General features: G+C 39.1%; 1 protein-coding gene across 2 annotated transcripts in view; it reads left to right on the top strand.

Annotated features, from left to right (window-relative positions):
* Nucleotides 1-16,248, top strand: part of CAMK1D (calcium/calmodulin dependent protein kinase ID) — a 479,866-nt gene that overhangs the window by 293,952 nt on the left and 169,666 nt on the right. For both annotated transcript variants that reach the window (XM_043966580.1, XM_043966579.1), the window contains exon 3: nt 16,109-16,183. In XM_043966580.1, coding sequence (XP_043822515.1) covers nt 16,176-16,183 — 8 coding nt within the window. In that variant the 5' untranslated portion in view covers nt 16,109-16,175. The remainder of the gene's footprint in view (nt 1-16,108; nt 16,184-16,248) is intronic.

Raw genomic sequence — 16,248 nt, 5'->3', positions numbered from 1 at the left:
TCCACTGCGCCACCTAGCTGCCCCCCAGCCTATTGATTTTTATTAACTTTGTCAGTCTTATGATTCATAATGATCCTGATGATAGCTCACTTCTTATTTAGTACTTTCTGCACAAAAACCCTAATAGATAGGTATGCAAGGTGGTACAGTAGATAGAGTACTAGGCCTGAAGTCAGGCACACCTGAGTTCAAATTCAGCCCCACTGCATCCAGCCTGCAACTTACTAGCTGTATGACCCTGGGCTAGTCATTTAACCTTTGTTTGCTTCAGGGTCCTCAACTGCAAAATGTGGCAGCAGTACCTACCTCCCAGGGTTGTTGCGAAGAACAAATGAGATAGCATTTGTAAAGTGCTTAGCACAGTGCCTGGCACATAGTAGATGTTACATAAATGCTTATTCCCTTCATTTATTATCCCCATTTTACAGATGAGGAAACTAATAAGTGACTTACTCGACCCAGACCCAGTTCATGTGATCTCCAAAACAATGCTCAATTCCATGATACCAGACTCTTACCCTAACCCCCACCTCCCTCCCACCCCACCCCAACTATACTAGGGTGCCTATTAGCCTGGATACCCCAGCACTCTCTGCCTATGTGACTCATGTTTCTTCCTTCATGACAATCCCTAGTTTATCTAGGTTTTTTGTCTCCCATCTAAACATATTTATTAAGCAACTAAAGTATGAAAAGTACTTCTTTCCCCACTCTTCCCCCACTTCCTTAAAAACAATTACTTCAGTACAATCAAGAAGTAATTACTTGCTGAATGTTGGTAGGACTAGATGACCTCTAAAGTCTGTTACAATTCTGACATTCATACTATGATCCTATGAGTAAGTTGGTTGAATGATGTGTTTTGGCCATCTCCCTGCATTGTTTTGGATTTAGAATTATTTTTTCCACCCCAAGGGAAACTAATATATTAATAGAAAGGAATTCTTTTTTATCTGGAAGGAACTTTGTAATCTTTGTTGTATAACAGAAAGTAGAATTAGACATTAAGTAGTCAATGATATATCTCATCATCTACCTGAATTCTGGGAGAGCACCAGATAACATCACTGTCAGCACTGACATTCTTTCTGAATCTGCTGTTTGTGTACGGTCTTACAACTGGATTATGAGAGTAAATATCATAATACCAAAATTGAAGAATAAAAATGAGAAGTCATTTATAATTAAACTAACTCCAACCTTACCTACTTAAACAAACTATCAACACAGAAAATTGGGAAATGGAAAAAAGAAGAAATAATGACTCAGACTATCACCATGTCCTAAGGAAGTTCAGAGCATCTTAGATTTAGAGGCCATAAAATCCAAACTGCTAATTTTACAAATGAGTTTAAGGTGCTTATCCATGGACACACAGTTAAGTATCTAAGGCAGTATTTGAACCCAGGTTTCCCAACTAAAAGTCCAGTGTCCTCTCCACTATGCCATGCTGTTTCTCTAGTGGAAATCATTCACCACAAAGAGGAGACCAAAAGAGCCTCACTGATTTTGAGGGCTTCAAAGATTGATTCTTTTCCTTTTGTTTATGGAATAAAGCAAGCATTTCCATAACATGATACAATAAAAAAGATGATTGTACACAGAACTGCAAATTTACATTGCACAATTCACTATTCTTTTCACAGATACAGCAAAATTATCATATACATTTATTTTTTTCTTACTTTCCCTTTCCCCAAAGATGGCTACCATTAGACACAAATAGGTGTGTATGTGTATGTATGTATGTATGTATGTACGTACGTATGTGTTTATACGTATATGTGTTTGAAATTATTCTATACATACTTCTATTTAGCAGGTTTTTTTCTGGATGCAGATATTGTCTTGCTTCCAATATACTTTATGGTTAATTTGGGTATTTATAATAGATAAAATAACTTATTTACTCAAATTGAAGATTGATTCTTAAAATATCTGAAAGACAGAAAGATTCCAAATACTTTGGGGGGGGGATCATAGACGCTATTACTACTGAAAAAAGAAAACACAATTGAGAAAACATCAATAAATACCTAATTATATGCTTGCTTTCCAAATTTTTCAACTTTTTTTTTGAGAATTATTTACATAGATATCAAGGGTAGCTTGGATAATAGTATGAAAAAAGAAATGACTTTTGTAAATGACTTTCTAGAGCTAACTACATTTATATAGTCCCTCCATCAACTGTATTGTTATTGTTGTTGACTATAAAATGCATTTGATTCAGCAGAGCAAATGATACTTACAAGGCTTTCTGAGAACAGTATGTCTCCCAAGTATATGTTAAAAACATACAAGTTTCCTTGAAAGATATATCAGTGAATTTTATTTGACCTTCTTGTATAAATATCAAGTGAAGGCCAAAAAGATCTAGGCTCACCAAAGGTGTTTTCTCATGTCAAAGAGGATGTCTAGAGCAGAGTCCAAGTTAAAAAGGGATTCACAGAAGGTAATGGTGAAGTCTTTAAGTTGTTTCTGTTTGTAGCTGACATTGATTTTGTCTTATCAACCCCCAAAATTGCAAAGCCCACTAAATGAGATGGAAGCACCTAGGTGGTTCAGTGGATTGAGTGCTGGGCCTGAAGTCAGGAAGACGAAAGTTAAAATCCAACCTCGGATGGACTCAGATGTGACTCTGGACAAGTCATTTAACCTCTGTTTGCCTTAATCCATTGGAGAAGAAAATGGCAAACCACTCTAGTATCTTTGCCAAGAAAATCCTTTACAGGACCAGGAAGAGTGGAACACAACTGAGTCACTGAACAAGAACAACTAAATGAGACAATGGAATTTGGCTAAGTTTTCAGCAAGAAAACAAGAAGAACGCCTACTGTTAAGTTGCTGATATTCAATTAGATGCAGAGCCCTTAGTGCTGGACCATCATTACCTCTATATTTGATAGACAGTGTTGGTTCATAGTGAAATGGACCCAGAATACAATTGAAATAGAAGAGCTGAGCTGGATTATATTTGAGAAATCTTGTGCATTTTCAGAACACAAGTCCTCCTCCACCCACATTCCCCACCCCCAGAACAAAGGCCTATCTTGTTAATACTAACATTTTTTCTGGTGCTAATATGTGGCTATGAAGCCTAGAATTCTACATTCCCCAAAGAACTGAGGTTACAGGTCACCCAAAAAGCCACAGAGACATGGTGAGAGACGTGGCTTTACTATATTGCCACTGACAAAGCACAAAGGACAAGTGGCATATAGATAGCTGTCAAAGGAATATACAACCAGAAAAGTAGGACCAATTAATTGTGTGGTGATGGAAAGGAGCAATTCATCAATGAGTTGCCTATACAGTAGGAAGAGAACCAGAAGAAGGCCCTCAGCTTGTTGGGTGGCCCCACTGTGTGCCACTTAATGGGAGGGCATAGACAAGAGTCACACAGGGTGAGAAGGCATGGGTGGCTTTCAGTCTGTGCTACTCAAAAGAGCATCCACCTTGATGAAATCACAATTCCATCTATATACTGAAGAGTAAACATATGGCATAGACCAGAATTTAGCAAGACCAGTATTCATGTCTACTATATACACTGTTACCCATGCTCAGATCGAAATGTCCCAAGAAACTGACCTGTTTTTTTTTTCCTGGATATTTCTTATTTTTAAATTGCTCATCTTTTTCAGAAGAAATGGTCTAGAAAATCCCTGAATTTTGCTATAAGAAATGACTACTACATTTGACACTTACTAGCTGTGTGACCCTGGCCGAGTCACTTAGCCCTCATTGCCCCACAAAAATAAATAAATCAATGAATAAATCAATGAATGAATGGACAAACAAATCATTTTAAAAATGACTACTAATCAATATCTTAGTTCAAATAAGGAAAAGTCAACCATTTCTCGTAGAATTTTTATAACTCCAACTGCAAAATTATAAAACCCTCCCAAATTCAAGACAAATGGCTGTATCTTTTTCTCAGATTCTGAGCATGTTCTCAAAAACATTCCCCAATGTCAATATATTATCTCTGAAGATAGTAGGATGTGGAAGAAAAATATGAAGGTCCTTTCCTTCTGATCTTCAATTCAGCGTACATTAAATTTGTCTGATGAAAGTCTCTAGCTGGGTTGGTCTCTGAGGACCCCCCCTTCCCTCCCTCAATGGACTCATAGGAAAATAAATCTACAGTATCCCCAACATTCCTAGACTGAATTAAACCATCCCTCCTAACCCCAAGTAGATTGTTACTTTTAGATCTGGCCTAGTACTTCTTTTGAACTAAAAATTATTCAGATCTGATCTACACTTCTTGTATAACTATAACCTTATCTGGACTTATACTGGCCATTATGTGGGACTTGTCTTACGAAGGAGAGGAAGGTGTTGGGTACAGACAGGTGGGGAAATTTTTCAGTGAAAATGGTTACCTACTCTATTGAAATCTACTTGATGTTTAACCAACAAATGTTCTACGTGCCACCAAAGAAAACCCTTTCTATAACCAAGGTTCCTATAAAACAAAACAATATTCCACAGGGCATTGAATATTGGCAGGCAATGAAAACCCTTGCTTGAGTATTCTTATCACTTCCAACATGCTTCGTTTCCTGTTCCGACTTTTCCCTATTCTTTCTTTTAAGTCATCTCATCTATAAAATGGGAATGATACACTATGCTGTCTAACCTCTTGTAGTGTATTTTGGGAACTTTTCAAAGAAATAGTTTCCTTGGGGGGAGCTATTTATTTAAATCACACTAGCATTTATTTTCATAGTAAACTGAACATTTCCCACAAGAAAGGACTACAACATGTTGTACCTAATCTTTAAGAAATAAAGAAAAAAAAAGATTTCATTTTTCTTTACTGTAATTTGATTGATTTAGATGAGAACATAGCATTTTTCACTTTTTATGCTTCCCGTTGATTACAGTGCCATCTGCTGGTCAGAAGAAAGGTGATTTAGAGACTGATGTTGAGTTGCAAACATTCTATGAGAACTCTTCATAAACTCAAGATCTGGAAAGGATTTTATTGGTCATCTAGTCAGATTCCCTCATGTGTAAGATAAGGAACGTGAGGAATAAATGAATAAGTAGCTGCTCATATTTCAAAAGACTGTCCTTGTTCCTCGACTCTTTGCTGTTTCCCTTGGCAGTTTCACTTCCTTCACTTCAATGTTTCTCTGTGCAGATGGCTTCCAAATATGTACCTTCCACTCAAGTCTCTCCCCAGGGCTCTGTACCCACATATTCAAATATCTTCTGAGCATCTGCCCTTGGATGTCCCATTGAGACATCAAACTTACTGTGTTCAAAACGAAATTTGTCATCTCTCATCTAGAACATTTCTTGTTTCTGAGGATGGCACCATTCTCTTCTCAGTCACCGAAGCTTGAGTCTGCAAAGTCATTTTTGACTTCTTACTTTCCTTTTCCAATCAACTGTAAATTCTGCTCATTCTACCTCCATGGCATATCTTGTGTCTTGTCCCCTTTCCAACTCACAATGCCACCATCCTAGGTTGGCCCTAATTCAGACATTTTTTCTTGCCTGGACTATTGTTGTGGCTTCCATTCATCTCCTTGCTTCTAGTCTCTACCTCTCCAATTCATCATTAATACAATTGACAGGGTCATCTTCCTAAGGTCAGTCCTGGATTTTGAGCCAGAGAGTCAGAGCCGCACACTCATTTGACCTAAGTTCTGTCTTTATTTATAGTATTCAGATCAATTTAAGGGACAAAGGATATTGAGAATTTATGGGCTAACCATCTTGGTTTTGTCTTTAGTTCTGACTCCAATTTCTGCCAGAAATAAAGTTGAGCCAAAAGGTACATGAATGGCATGAGTGTGTTGCAACATGTTACCAACAAGAATTGTTCATGAGAAACAGGATAAAAGATGCCATCAAGAGATGTATGGCCAGAATAGGAAGCAGGAAGGGCAGGTAAATAAAATTGAGGAATAATAGATGGGCATTCATATGCTCCCTTGGTATTCAAGCAATGCTGGCAGAATTGGAGAACAACCCCCTGGGTTCTGCTGGCAAATTTAAGAGAATCAAGGACAAAAGGTGCACAGGACTAGTGGGCATGGATATATTGTGATCTGTCTTATGAGGGAGTATCTCTCCTTCAACACTGCCACCACCCTGGTGTAGGTTCCCATTACCTCACACCTAGACTATAGCATTAGCTTGCTAGTTAGTCTCCCAGCCTAAAGTCTTTTCTCATTCTGGTCCATCCTCCCCTCAGCTGTCTGATTGATCTTACTAAAGTACAAGTCTGACCATATCACCTCCATTTTCACTAAACTCCTGTTACCTTTGGGGTCAAATATGAAATCCTCTGATTGGTGTTCAAAGCCCCACATAACCTGGTCCCTTCCTAGTTTCTCAGTCTTCTTATATTCTACTCTACTCCACATTCTCTGTGATTCAGTAACATTGGCCTTCTTGCTGTTTTTCCCAATCCTCCTTAATTCTAGTGTCTTCCCTCTGTTGATTATTTCCAATTTATCATGTCTATGGCTTGCTTGTATGTAGTTGTTTTCATTTTGTCTTAATTAGCTTGTGAGATCCTTGAGGGAAGAGACCCCTTTTTGTCCTTCTTTGTGTCCCCAGATCTTAGAACAGTGTCTGGCACAAAGTAGGTGTTAATAAATGCTTGTTGACTTGATTATTATAATGTTTACTTAGGACTGTTATTTTTAACTATGGAGCTGTATCATTTTAAAGTATGGATTAAAAAGAAAAGAAACAAAAGAAGAAATAATACAGCTTAGGTAGACATTTTTCTTGTCCAATTACTCCACGGTGTAGCCCCAAGTGGTTTGGCTACTGCTGGTCTATCATTCACAGTAGATGAATGATCATGTGCTTCCCTCTAAATCTTCTCCCAGATGGAAAACTTTTATTCTTCATGACTCTGAAAATCTAATTTTGGAGTCTTTTGTGCTTTTTTAAATAAGACTGTATGAAGTGCACCAGCTAATGTAATTTTGCTATGAAGCAGGAAAACTCCATATGGTTTTATATTAGGTGTGAAATAGTGCTGTCAGGTGCCTGGTAGATAGGGGATTATTATTGAACTGATGAGAAAAGGGATTAGAGTAGAGATAGAAAAACGGGGTAGAAGTTATGAAGAAGAGTATTTTTGCTCAATGGAAGGAAATTATTATCTCATTTTAGATACTTAATTATTAATTATTATGTATTATTGTATGTTATTAATGATTAATGATTAATAAGCTATTATCTAATTATCAGAGCCTTCTAGAAATAGAATGGATTGTCCTTTGTCTCTTCAGGTCTTCAAGTGTATATTACAGATGGAATCCATGATTTTTTTTTGTTAGTACTTGGACTAAATGAGCTGTTACGAGGCTATTTCCAACTCCATTACCCTATTATTTTATCCTTACTCGTTTTGTTGAAAAAACACTCATTTACTCAGTATTTATTAAGTAATTATATGCAGAGAACTGTGTCTGATAAAAAGTTTAGCTGTGATACAGGCCCCATCTTCAATGAGTGTAGAGTTTAATAAGGAGATAAAGCACAAAGGCATATTATTATAATATGCAATGTAACCTGCAAAATGCATTAGAAAGGGGCAAGACAAAGTGCTATATGAAGTTTGGAGATAAGAGATATGGTTTTTTTTTTTTCTGTCCAGAATGGAATCAGAGAAGGTTTCCTATAAGAGGTAGATAGAGTAGGGTGTTTAAGGATAGATGTAAATTCAACAAGGAAAGAGGAAGAGGATGTTCCACCTCAGGAAACAATGTGAGAACAATTCAGGAGTTGGGAAAGCATGTGGTATGTTCTAGGGGCTAGAGAGTAGTACAGTTTGGCAGTAATGTAGGCTGGTTGTAAGAGTGGACAGGGCCTGGAATGAGAGGCAACGTTCCTTGTGTAGAAAGTGGAGAATGGAACCACTGAAGACTCTTCAGGTGAGTGAAGGGTAGCCTGAGCAGACCCATGAAGAAGAATTTCTGGCAACCATATATAAGATGGATTAAAGGGAGAAGAGTGACCGGTAGGGAACTATGGGATGGTAATGAGAGCCTTCATCAGAGGGCCAATAGGCTAGAAGTGTAAATGTGGGAACCTCCCTAGTGGATGCTGTTATAGGGACACCTAAATGATCTGTATGTCATGGTTGAAATAGGATGAGGTCTGTGCATATCACATATTCAGTTCAATAAATATTTATTAATCACATAGCATACACTAGCTACTGTGCTATGAGCTGGGTATACAAAGACAAAAATGAAATGGCCCCTGTCCTCGGAGAGTTTAACATGAGAAATCAGGCACAATGGATCAAGACTGGACCTGTAGTCAGGAAAACCTGAATTCAAATTCTGCCTCAGACACTAACTGTGTGGCTCTAGGCAAAAATATAACCAGTCTGAGCCTTAGTTTCTTCATCTGGGAAATGGAGATGATAATAATAGCTCTTACCTCATAGGGCTGTTTTGAGGATTTAATGAGATAAAATGTTACCCATTATCACATTCTACTTGGAAGAAGATGAAGAGGATAACAGATAAGTAATACAAATACATAAAAAATAATTTTAGGGGAAAAGGAGTCACTCATGTCTAGGGAAAGCAAGAACAGTCTCTTGAGGTGCTTGAAATGAGCCAAGGGAAAGAAGAATCCCAAGAAGTGGAGGCAAGGAGAGACAATACATAGTCCAGGAATGGGGGAAGGAACAGTTTGTGCAAAGACAGGGAAACTGGAGCTGGAATGGAATGGTATGGGTGAGACTAGAAAGTATTCTGGTTTGACTAAAACATAGTGAGTGTGAAAGGGAGTAAGAGGAAATGATTTTGGAGAGTTAGGTTAAAGTCAGATTGTCAGAAAGTTTAAGTTCCAGACAGAGGTGTTTGTATTTTATCATAGAAGTGCTGGAGCTTCTTAATTAGGGAAGGAAGGAAGGAAGGAAGGAGGGAGGGAAAGAAAGGATGGAGGGGAAAAAGGAGGAAGGAAAGAAAGAATGGAGAAGGAAAGAAGGGAGGAAAAGAAAGAAAAGAAAGGAGGAAGGAAGGGAGGAAGAAAGGGAGGGAGGAAGGAACAAGGAAGGAGGAAGAAAAAGAGGAAGGAAACAGGCATTTATTAAGCACCTACTATGTGCCAGGCACTGTACTAAGTGCTTTATAAACATTCTCATTTGATCCTCAAAATAACCCTGGGAAGTAGGTACTATTATTACCCCCATTTTACAGATGAGGACATTGAAGTGGATAGTGGTTAAGAGCTTTATCCAGGGTCACGTGAATAGTAAATATAAACTCCCCTGTTTTAGAAATTTCAGTTCGGCAGCTGTGTGGAAGAGGCATTGGAGTGGTTAGAGGCAGGGGCATCAATTAGAGGAAGATGTTGCAGTAATAATTCAGGAGACAGGTGATGACAGACTGAACTAAATTGGTGGCTCTTTGAGTGAAAAGAAGGGGAGAGATGTGAGAAATATTGTCTAGATGGAATAGGCTAGCCTTGACAACTGATATGAAGTGAGGTGAGGGAGAGAGAGGACTCAGATACAACTCTGAGGTTGCAGACCTTGGTAGCTGGAAGGATAGCCCTGCTTTCAACGGAAATAAGGACACTGGAAATAGGGGTGGGTTTTTGGGGGGATGGCAAGTTCCATTTTGGACATATTAAGTCTGAGATGCCTATGGGACAGCCAGCGGAGATGTCCAGCAAGCCAGAGTAGTTTAGAAAAGAACTAAGGAATGGCTGTGTGGATTCGGAAGTCGTTGGCATGGAGATAACGGCCGAATGCGTGGAAGCTAATGAGATCACAGAGAGTGTAGAGGACAGAGCCAGAGGGCACATGCACACTTAGTGGGCAGCAGCTGGAAGAGAATCCAACCAAACAGACTGAGAAAAGCACTTTCATGCAGTCTGAGAGAGGGGACAGTGCCCAGGAGTATGAGTGGTCAATAATGGTAAAAGCTACAAAAAACGTCTGGTGGAATTAGGATTGAGAAAAGGCCATCAAGTTATCATTTGAGATCATTTTGAACTTCAAAGAAAGCAATTTCAAATGGTGGGAATGGAAACTAGACTACAAGAAATTCAGAAGTGAGTGGGAGGGGAGGAAGTGAAGGCAGGGAGTGTAGACAAGCCTTCCTAGCTGGCTATGGAAGGGAAAAGAGTTATAGGATGAGAGCCTGACAAAATGTCAGGGTCATAGGAAGTTGGGGGAGACCTGAACATATCTGGAGGCACCAGGGAAGAATTTAGTGAATTAGGAGAGGCTTAAGATGAGAGAAAGAGGGGGCAGCTAGGTGGTGCAGTGGATAGAGCACCAGCCCTGGAGTCAGGCAGACCTGAGTTCAAATCCGGCCTCAGACCCTTGACACAGACTAGCTGTGTGACCCTGGGCAAGTCACTTAACCCCAATTGCCTCAAAAAAAAAAGATGAGAGAAAGAGAAAGAATGATTAGGGGAGCAAATTCCTGGACGAGACATTAGACAATGGTGGAATTGACCTTGGCAATGAGAAGTCTCGTCTTTTCAAAAAAGACTCAGCCAAGGAGGAAAGAAAGGCTCTTGATGAGGAGTTTTGAGGATTGGGATGAGGATTAAAAAGAAGTTTGCTATGGTGGACCTCTATTTTCTCCTCATACAAGTAGGAGGTGGTGTTCTCTGCTGATGGGCAATTAGGAAGAGATGATTTGAGGAGAGGGGATGTTTGGCACAAGGATGATAGAGTAAGTCAGGGCAGAATATAAAGTTTGCTGTGCAGCAGTGAGTGCCCAGGTGAGAGTAGGGAATATAAATTTGTAATACATGCAGTTGTCATGGTTGCTTGATTTCCTGAAGCAGCATTTAGCAGTGTATCAATAGGAAAGAAGAAGGTGCATGGTGGGTGTAGGTCAAAGTTGGGGTTTAGAAAGTCAGGACTGGTGATAGGGCAATGGAGTCAAGGATGGGGGGTGGATAGCTAATAGTGTATAGTTGAAATGGAACATACAGTCAAGACTGTGAAGTGAATGAAGAGAAAAGGAGAGGAACATGATAATGATGAAGGTGATTTTGGAGGGTGATGTGTGTCATATAAATGTTATGTTACATGTGTGGTCAGGTTTGGAGACTCAATTATCCCAAGTACAATCCTAAGATTTAAAAAAAAAATCACTAAAATTTCCCCTAGAAAAATTATTCCTTTGCAGCTGTGGTGCCTCTGAAAGGTCCTGAGGGCTACACGCCCTTGTTTTTTTAATGGTGAGGCAATTGGGGTTAAGTGACTTGCCCAGGGTCACACAGCTTGTAAGTGTCAGAGGCTGGATTTGAACTCAGGTCTTCCTGACTCCAGGGCTGGTACCCTATCCACTGTACCACCTACTGCCCCATACATGCCCTTTTTACCCTAAGTGAATGGTGAGCTTGAAGAAACTAGAGGAAAAAGTCCCACCTTCAAGCTGGTGTGGTAGGATTTTCACTCGAGTCTTGTCTAGTTAGGAAAAAGTGAGGAAAGCATTTATGTTCCACATCAACCCCTATGAGCAAGTGAGCTAAATAAATCAGCCTGTACAAATATCACATCTCCTCTCCCTGTTTTGACACCATGTTGTTCTTAGTACCTTCATTCCTTTGTATGATATCGTAGTCTGACTGGAATCCCATATTTTAAATATGACAATCTCTTGTTTTTAAGCAAGAAGGAATTCATTCGATTGCGTGTAAAATCCCAGGAGAATATAACACTTTACCTAGGCAGAAGGAACCATTTGTCAAAATACTGGAGCATTTTCTTAAATAGTTCACTGTGTTACTGGGGAGGGTGTTTATTTTGACAAACAGGATGTTCTCCCATGCTTATATAGAAAAAGGATTTAACAGTAATGACATTGAGAGGGACTCAGGCCCTGATCTTTTACCTACTTTATATATTTTATATATATTCTGTAATTATATATTATTTATTACATATTACATAGACATATATTATATAAAAGCCTAGCTTTTATCCTCAGGGTTGTGTTTTTCAAACTGGGGAACATGACCCTCAAAAAGGGCCTAGGGGAGTTCTCCCCAAACATCTGGGCACCAGATGGAGGGCAGCAAAACTCTCCTCTCTGTGACCCTGTCAACAGGATCAGGACTGCCCTTGTCTCTTCTTAGCCACCATCTGCTTCCCCAGCTACTCTTCCCTGCTAAGCACCTTGTCCTGATCTGCCCCTTCCTGATTAAAGGGTATTCCCCTCCTTGACCTCATGCATTCCACTCCCAGCCTGAAGACAGAGCAACAGTAAGGTGCTCATCTCTGTGAAATAAAGAGAAGGTCTATCTTTTTGCTCTTCCCTTCTGAGCAACATATTGATTCCACTGTATTCTGTTTTTGATGGGATGCAGAGGGACAGAGTCGAGAGAATTTGGAGACCACTGGCTTAGAACAAACAGTGCAGCCTTGTGGGAAGGATTGGTGTGAAAGGAGAGAGGATGTATAATTTCAATATAGCATCCAGTATTAAACCATCTGTGGTGCCCTGACACTGTTCTCAATTGAGGGGCCTTTGGCTTGGTGCTGCGCTGTGCATTTAGTGATAACTTTTTAAAAAATGATGTCATTTTCCTCTGGATTCCTGGCCCTGTCAGAGGGTCTCTCCTTTTGGCCAAGTCAGTGACTATGCATCAAAACAATCTGCTTTTTACTTTTAGCCTTTTAGATTGTCTTTCCTTTCCTCCTGCATGTTAAGAATTTAAAGTGATTTTAATTTTTACGAGTTTAACAAACATTTAGCGAACACCTATTTACATTCAAGACTCTATGCTTGTCCTTATAAGCATATGCTACAGACACAGGCAGTGGCTAATGCTTTTCTTTTTGGTGCCTGCTGGGCCTTGGAACTTTACGCAGTGAAATTAAGATTAAATGCCATTTTCAGTATCCTAAAGGCACCCTTGGTGACATGGTGATGGCTCCTTTCTAATTGGTCATTCGTGTTACTTTTACAGAAATCAGATTTTGGCCTCACTGGAAAAGGTTGTGGCTTGAATGAACAAAGAAACATCTGTTGAGGACAACAACTAAAATAACCAATATACTCAATTTATAGTTGATTCATTCAATCATTCAAATATTTATTAACAAGTAGTCACATTTATCTAGAACTTTTCAGTTTAAAAAGTACTTTCTTTATGACACGCTGAGGATCAGAGCAGTTGAATAGTTTGCTCAAGGCCACATAAAAAATACACACCTTGTAAATAGGGATGTGCTAGTAAATATTTAATAACTGACTCTCCAAAAAAAAGTATGCACAACACACTTTTACGTTTAACATGTATTCTTATCCATCACTTTAAGTCTAGAAATCAAAAAGACAATAATGCAAGCCCTCATTTATCATGTTTATTGATTTCTGAAGTATAAATATTTGCAGTGAAAATTTAACCATCAACTCTTGCAAGCGAATGAGAGCTGGCTCCAGGATGATACCCTGTAACATTTGCTAAGGGGAGATACAAAAACAAGGATGCAATTCCTGTCTTAAGGAGCTCACAATTTAGTAGAAAGGGAAAGGCACCTGTATACACACAAAATAATGCAAATTACAGTATGGTAAGCATAGAAGAGGAACGTAAATTGCTATGAGATCAAATGAGAGAGAAGGTCACTTCTGTCTGGTGTAATATATAATATCCAAGGAAGGTTTCATAGAGGAAGTAGCTTCTTTTGTGTGTGTGTGTGGGGGGGGTAATTGGGTTAAGTGACTTGCCCAGGGTCACACAGCTAGTAAGTGCGTAAAGTGTCTGAGGCCTGATTTGAACTCAGGTCCTCCTGAATCCAGGGCCGGTGCTCTATCCACTGTGCCACCTAGCTGCCCCTGAGGAAGTAGCTTTTGATCTGGGTCTTGAAGTATAGGCAAGATTCCAACAGAGATGGGGATGGGGGGGGTGGATTCCAGGCACAGGAAGAACTTGAAAGTTCAGATAGCACACGACTCTTTGAGGGATAACTGGTCTGTTTTATCTGGCGTATGAGTGATCAGGTATGGAATGGTGTCAGATAAAGACAGAAAGGTGAGTTGGAGCCAGATTGTGGAACACTTTCAATGGCGTGCTGAATAGTTTGACCTTAATTTGGTGGGGAATGGACACTCTGGATACTTTCCTTTTTCTCCCCACTGACTCTTAGGTCAAAGTAACACCCATAAACCATGCGAATTTGCACCTTATTCATTTAATCATTTGAATAACTAAGCATAAAGTAGTTTGGAGGTCTCTAGTGGCATACCACTTGCTTTGTCTATATCTCTGTCCTGTTAATATTTGTTTTCACCCACTTGGATAAAATCTAGAGGGTAGTTATACCAAATTTGCAGGAAACATGAGAATGGGATAATGAATAAAACTGAGGATATAATCAAGATCTGAAATATTTCTGATAGGCTTGAAACCCTGGCCCATTGGGCCAGGCCAAACAAGCTGAACTATAACACGAATAAATGTAAAGTGTAACATATAGATTTAACATCTCATTTGTTAAAGAGAATTCTGATCTAGTATTAGGTAAAAAAGACCTGGGGTTTTATCTTACCATGAGCACAAGATGAGCTAACAGTATCATAAGCAGATTGTTAAAAACAAGACAATCAAAAAAAAAAAAAGACCCACTTCATATGGTCTTGGATGTATTCATAGAAGTATAGTGCCCCAGGCTCAGGAAGTCAAGCAGGCATTTCCTTGCACCTTCCAAGACTGTCTGGAATCTGAGCAGTCCCAAATTAACTTCATATTTCCTGGTTTACTCACTGACTCATTTTGTTGGATCAATATAATGTTGTTTTTTTCTGATATTACTGATATAATTCTTCCTCTGGTGTCTCACAGTGAGCTTTTGAAAATCAATCTGATGATGAATAAAATTGGCATTTTCTCATAGACGCCGGTGAAATATGAATTGAATATAATTCCCACTGATTCAGCTTATCAGCAAATTGCATTAACTAGGAAAACTAGTAACAACACTGCTCCCCCCACCCTCCAATGCCGCACATTTATTTCATCTTAATTCTTTTGGGCTCTGCTTGGATGCAGGATAATTTCTTTATCAGACCATTTGATTCTAGAGGGGAAGAAGGAGGTAGGGGAGGTTGATCTTACATTTAGGAAAATTGCCTCTATTTCCCCTAATTAAATAATATAATGTTCTTGCTGTTAAACAGCAGCAGCCTTTAGTGAGGATGCACATCAGCTGAATGCATCTGAAACCGCCGAGCAGTAAAATCCCAGGGAGAGGATTTTCTGTGAGCAATTAATTAGCACATTGGCTAATGAAATGATTCTTTTCTGGAAAGCCCAAGCTTGAAACAAGCACTGGGACTTAAGGTTCTGAGCTCAAATAGCTTTTAGGAGTGTGTTTCTCTTAGTTTGTAAGCCCCCTCAAATATTTTTCTCTGTCCTGCAGCCTCTAACAGTAACAGGGATGTGGGGACCCAAGGAAACACTTGATAGAGATGATGGGTCACCATGGTGACTCACCAAGGGCAGCCAGTGCTAGGCAGTGGGTAGATCTCTTTTTCCTAGTCTGGCACCTTGTAGGATAGTTTGTTTCCTGCCTCCTGTGGTGGTATTGGTATGTAGACTTAGGTTTATAATGCTCTTCTATCCCTTATGTCTCTATCCCTACCTTCCCCAGTCCTAACACCAAAATATGGCTGGGGTGATTGAAATAAATTAGTATAATTCTAAGAGAAAGAATACACTTACGATTTTGTGTGTATGTACACATACATGTACATGTATACCGACATGCACAGAGACACAAACATATACACACATACATCTACATATAAGCACATACACATGTACATATGTATACACTTATACAATACACACACATACTTATACACACATACAATTTGATTCATTTCATAGAATTAATAGGTTAAAGGGGTTGTAAAAACCATGTAGTTTACCCTCCCTCCTTCATTTTACAGATGAGGAAACAGAGACCAGGATTCAAGTGAATGAACATCTATTAAGTGCCAACTGTGTGCAAGGAAGCCATTCTTAGTTGCTAGTAGCAGAACTGTTTTTTCCCTTTAATATAAAATTTTGTTCATTTAAAATTTAATGACAAGCTGTTCTAATCTTTGTCTTTCTCTCTTTCACTTTTTAGAATTAAACATGAAAATATCGTTGCTCTGGAAGATATTTACGAAAGCCCAAACCACTTATACTTGGTTATGCAGCTGTAAGTACAATATTCAATATTGCATTCATAGTAAAAGACTTTGAGTGTCCTGACATTTTGATCAG

Source organism: Dromiciops gliroides, chromosome 5 (genome assembly GCF_019393635.1).
Source record: "Dromiciops gliroides isolate mDroGli1 chromosome 5, mDroGli1.pri, whole genome shotgun sequence".
NCBI classification, from domain to species: Eukaryota; Metazoa; Chordata; class Mammalia; order Microbiotheria; family Microbiotheriidae; genus Dromiciops; species Dromiciops gliroides.
This window is presented reverse-complemented; position numbering and strand designations above follow the sequence as displayed.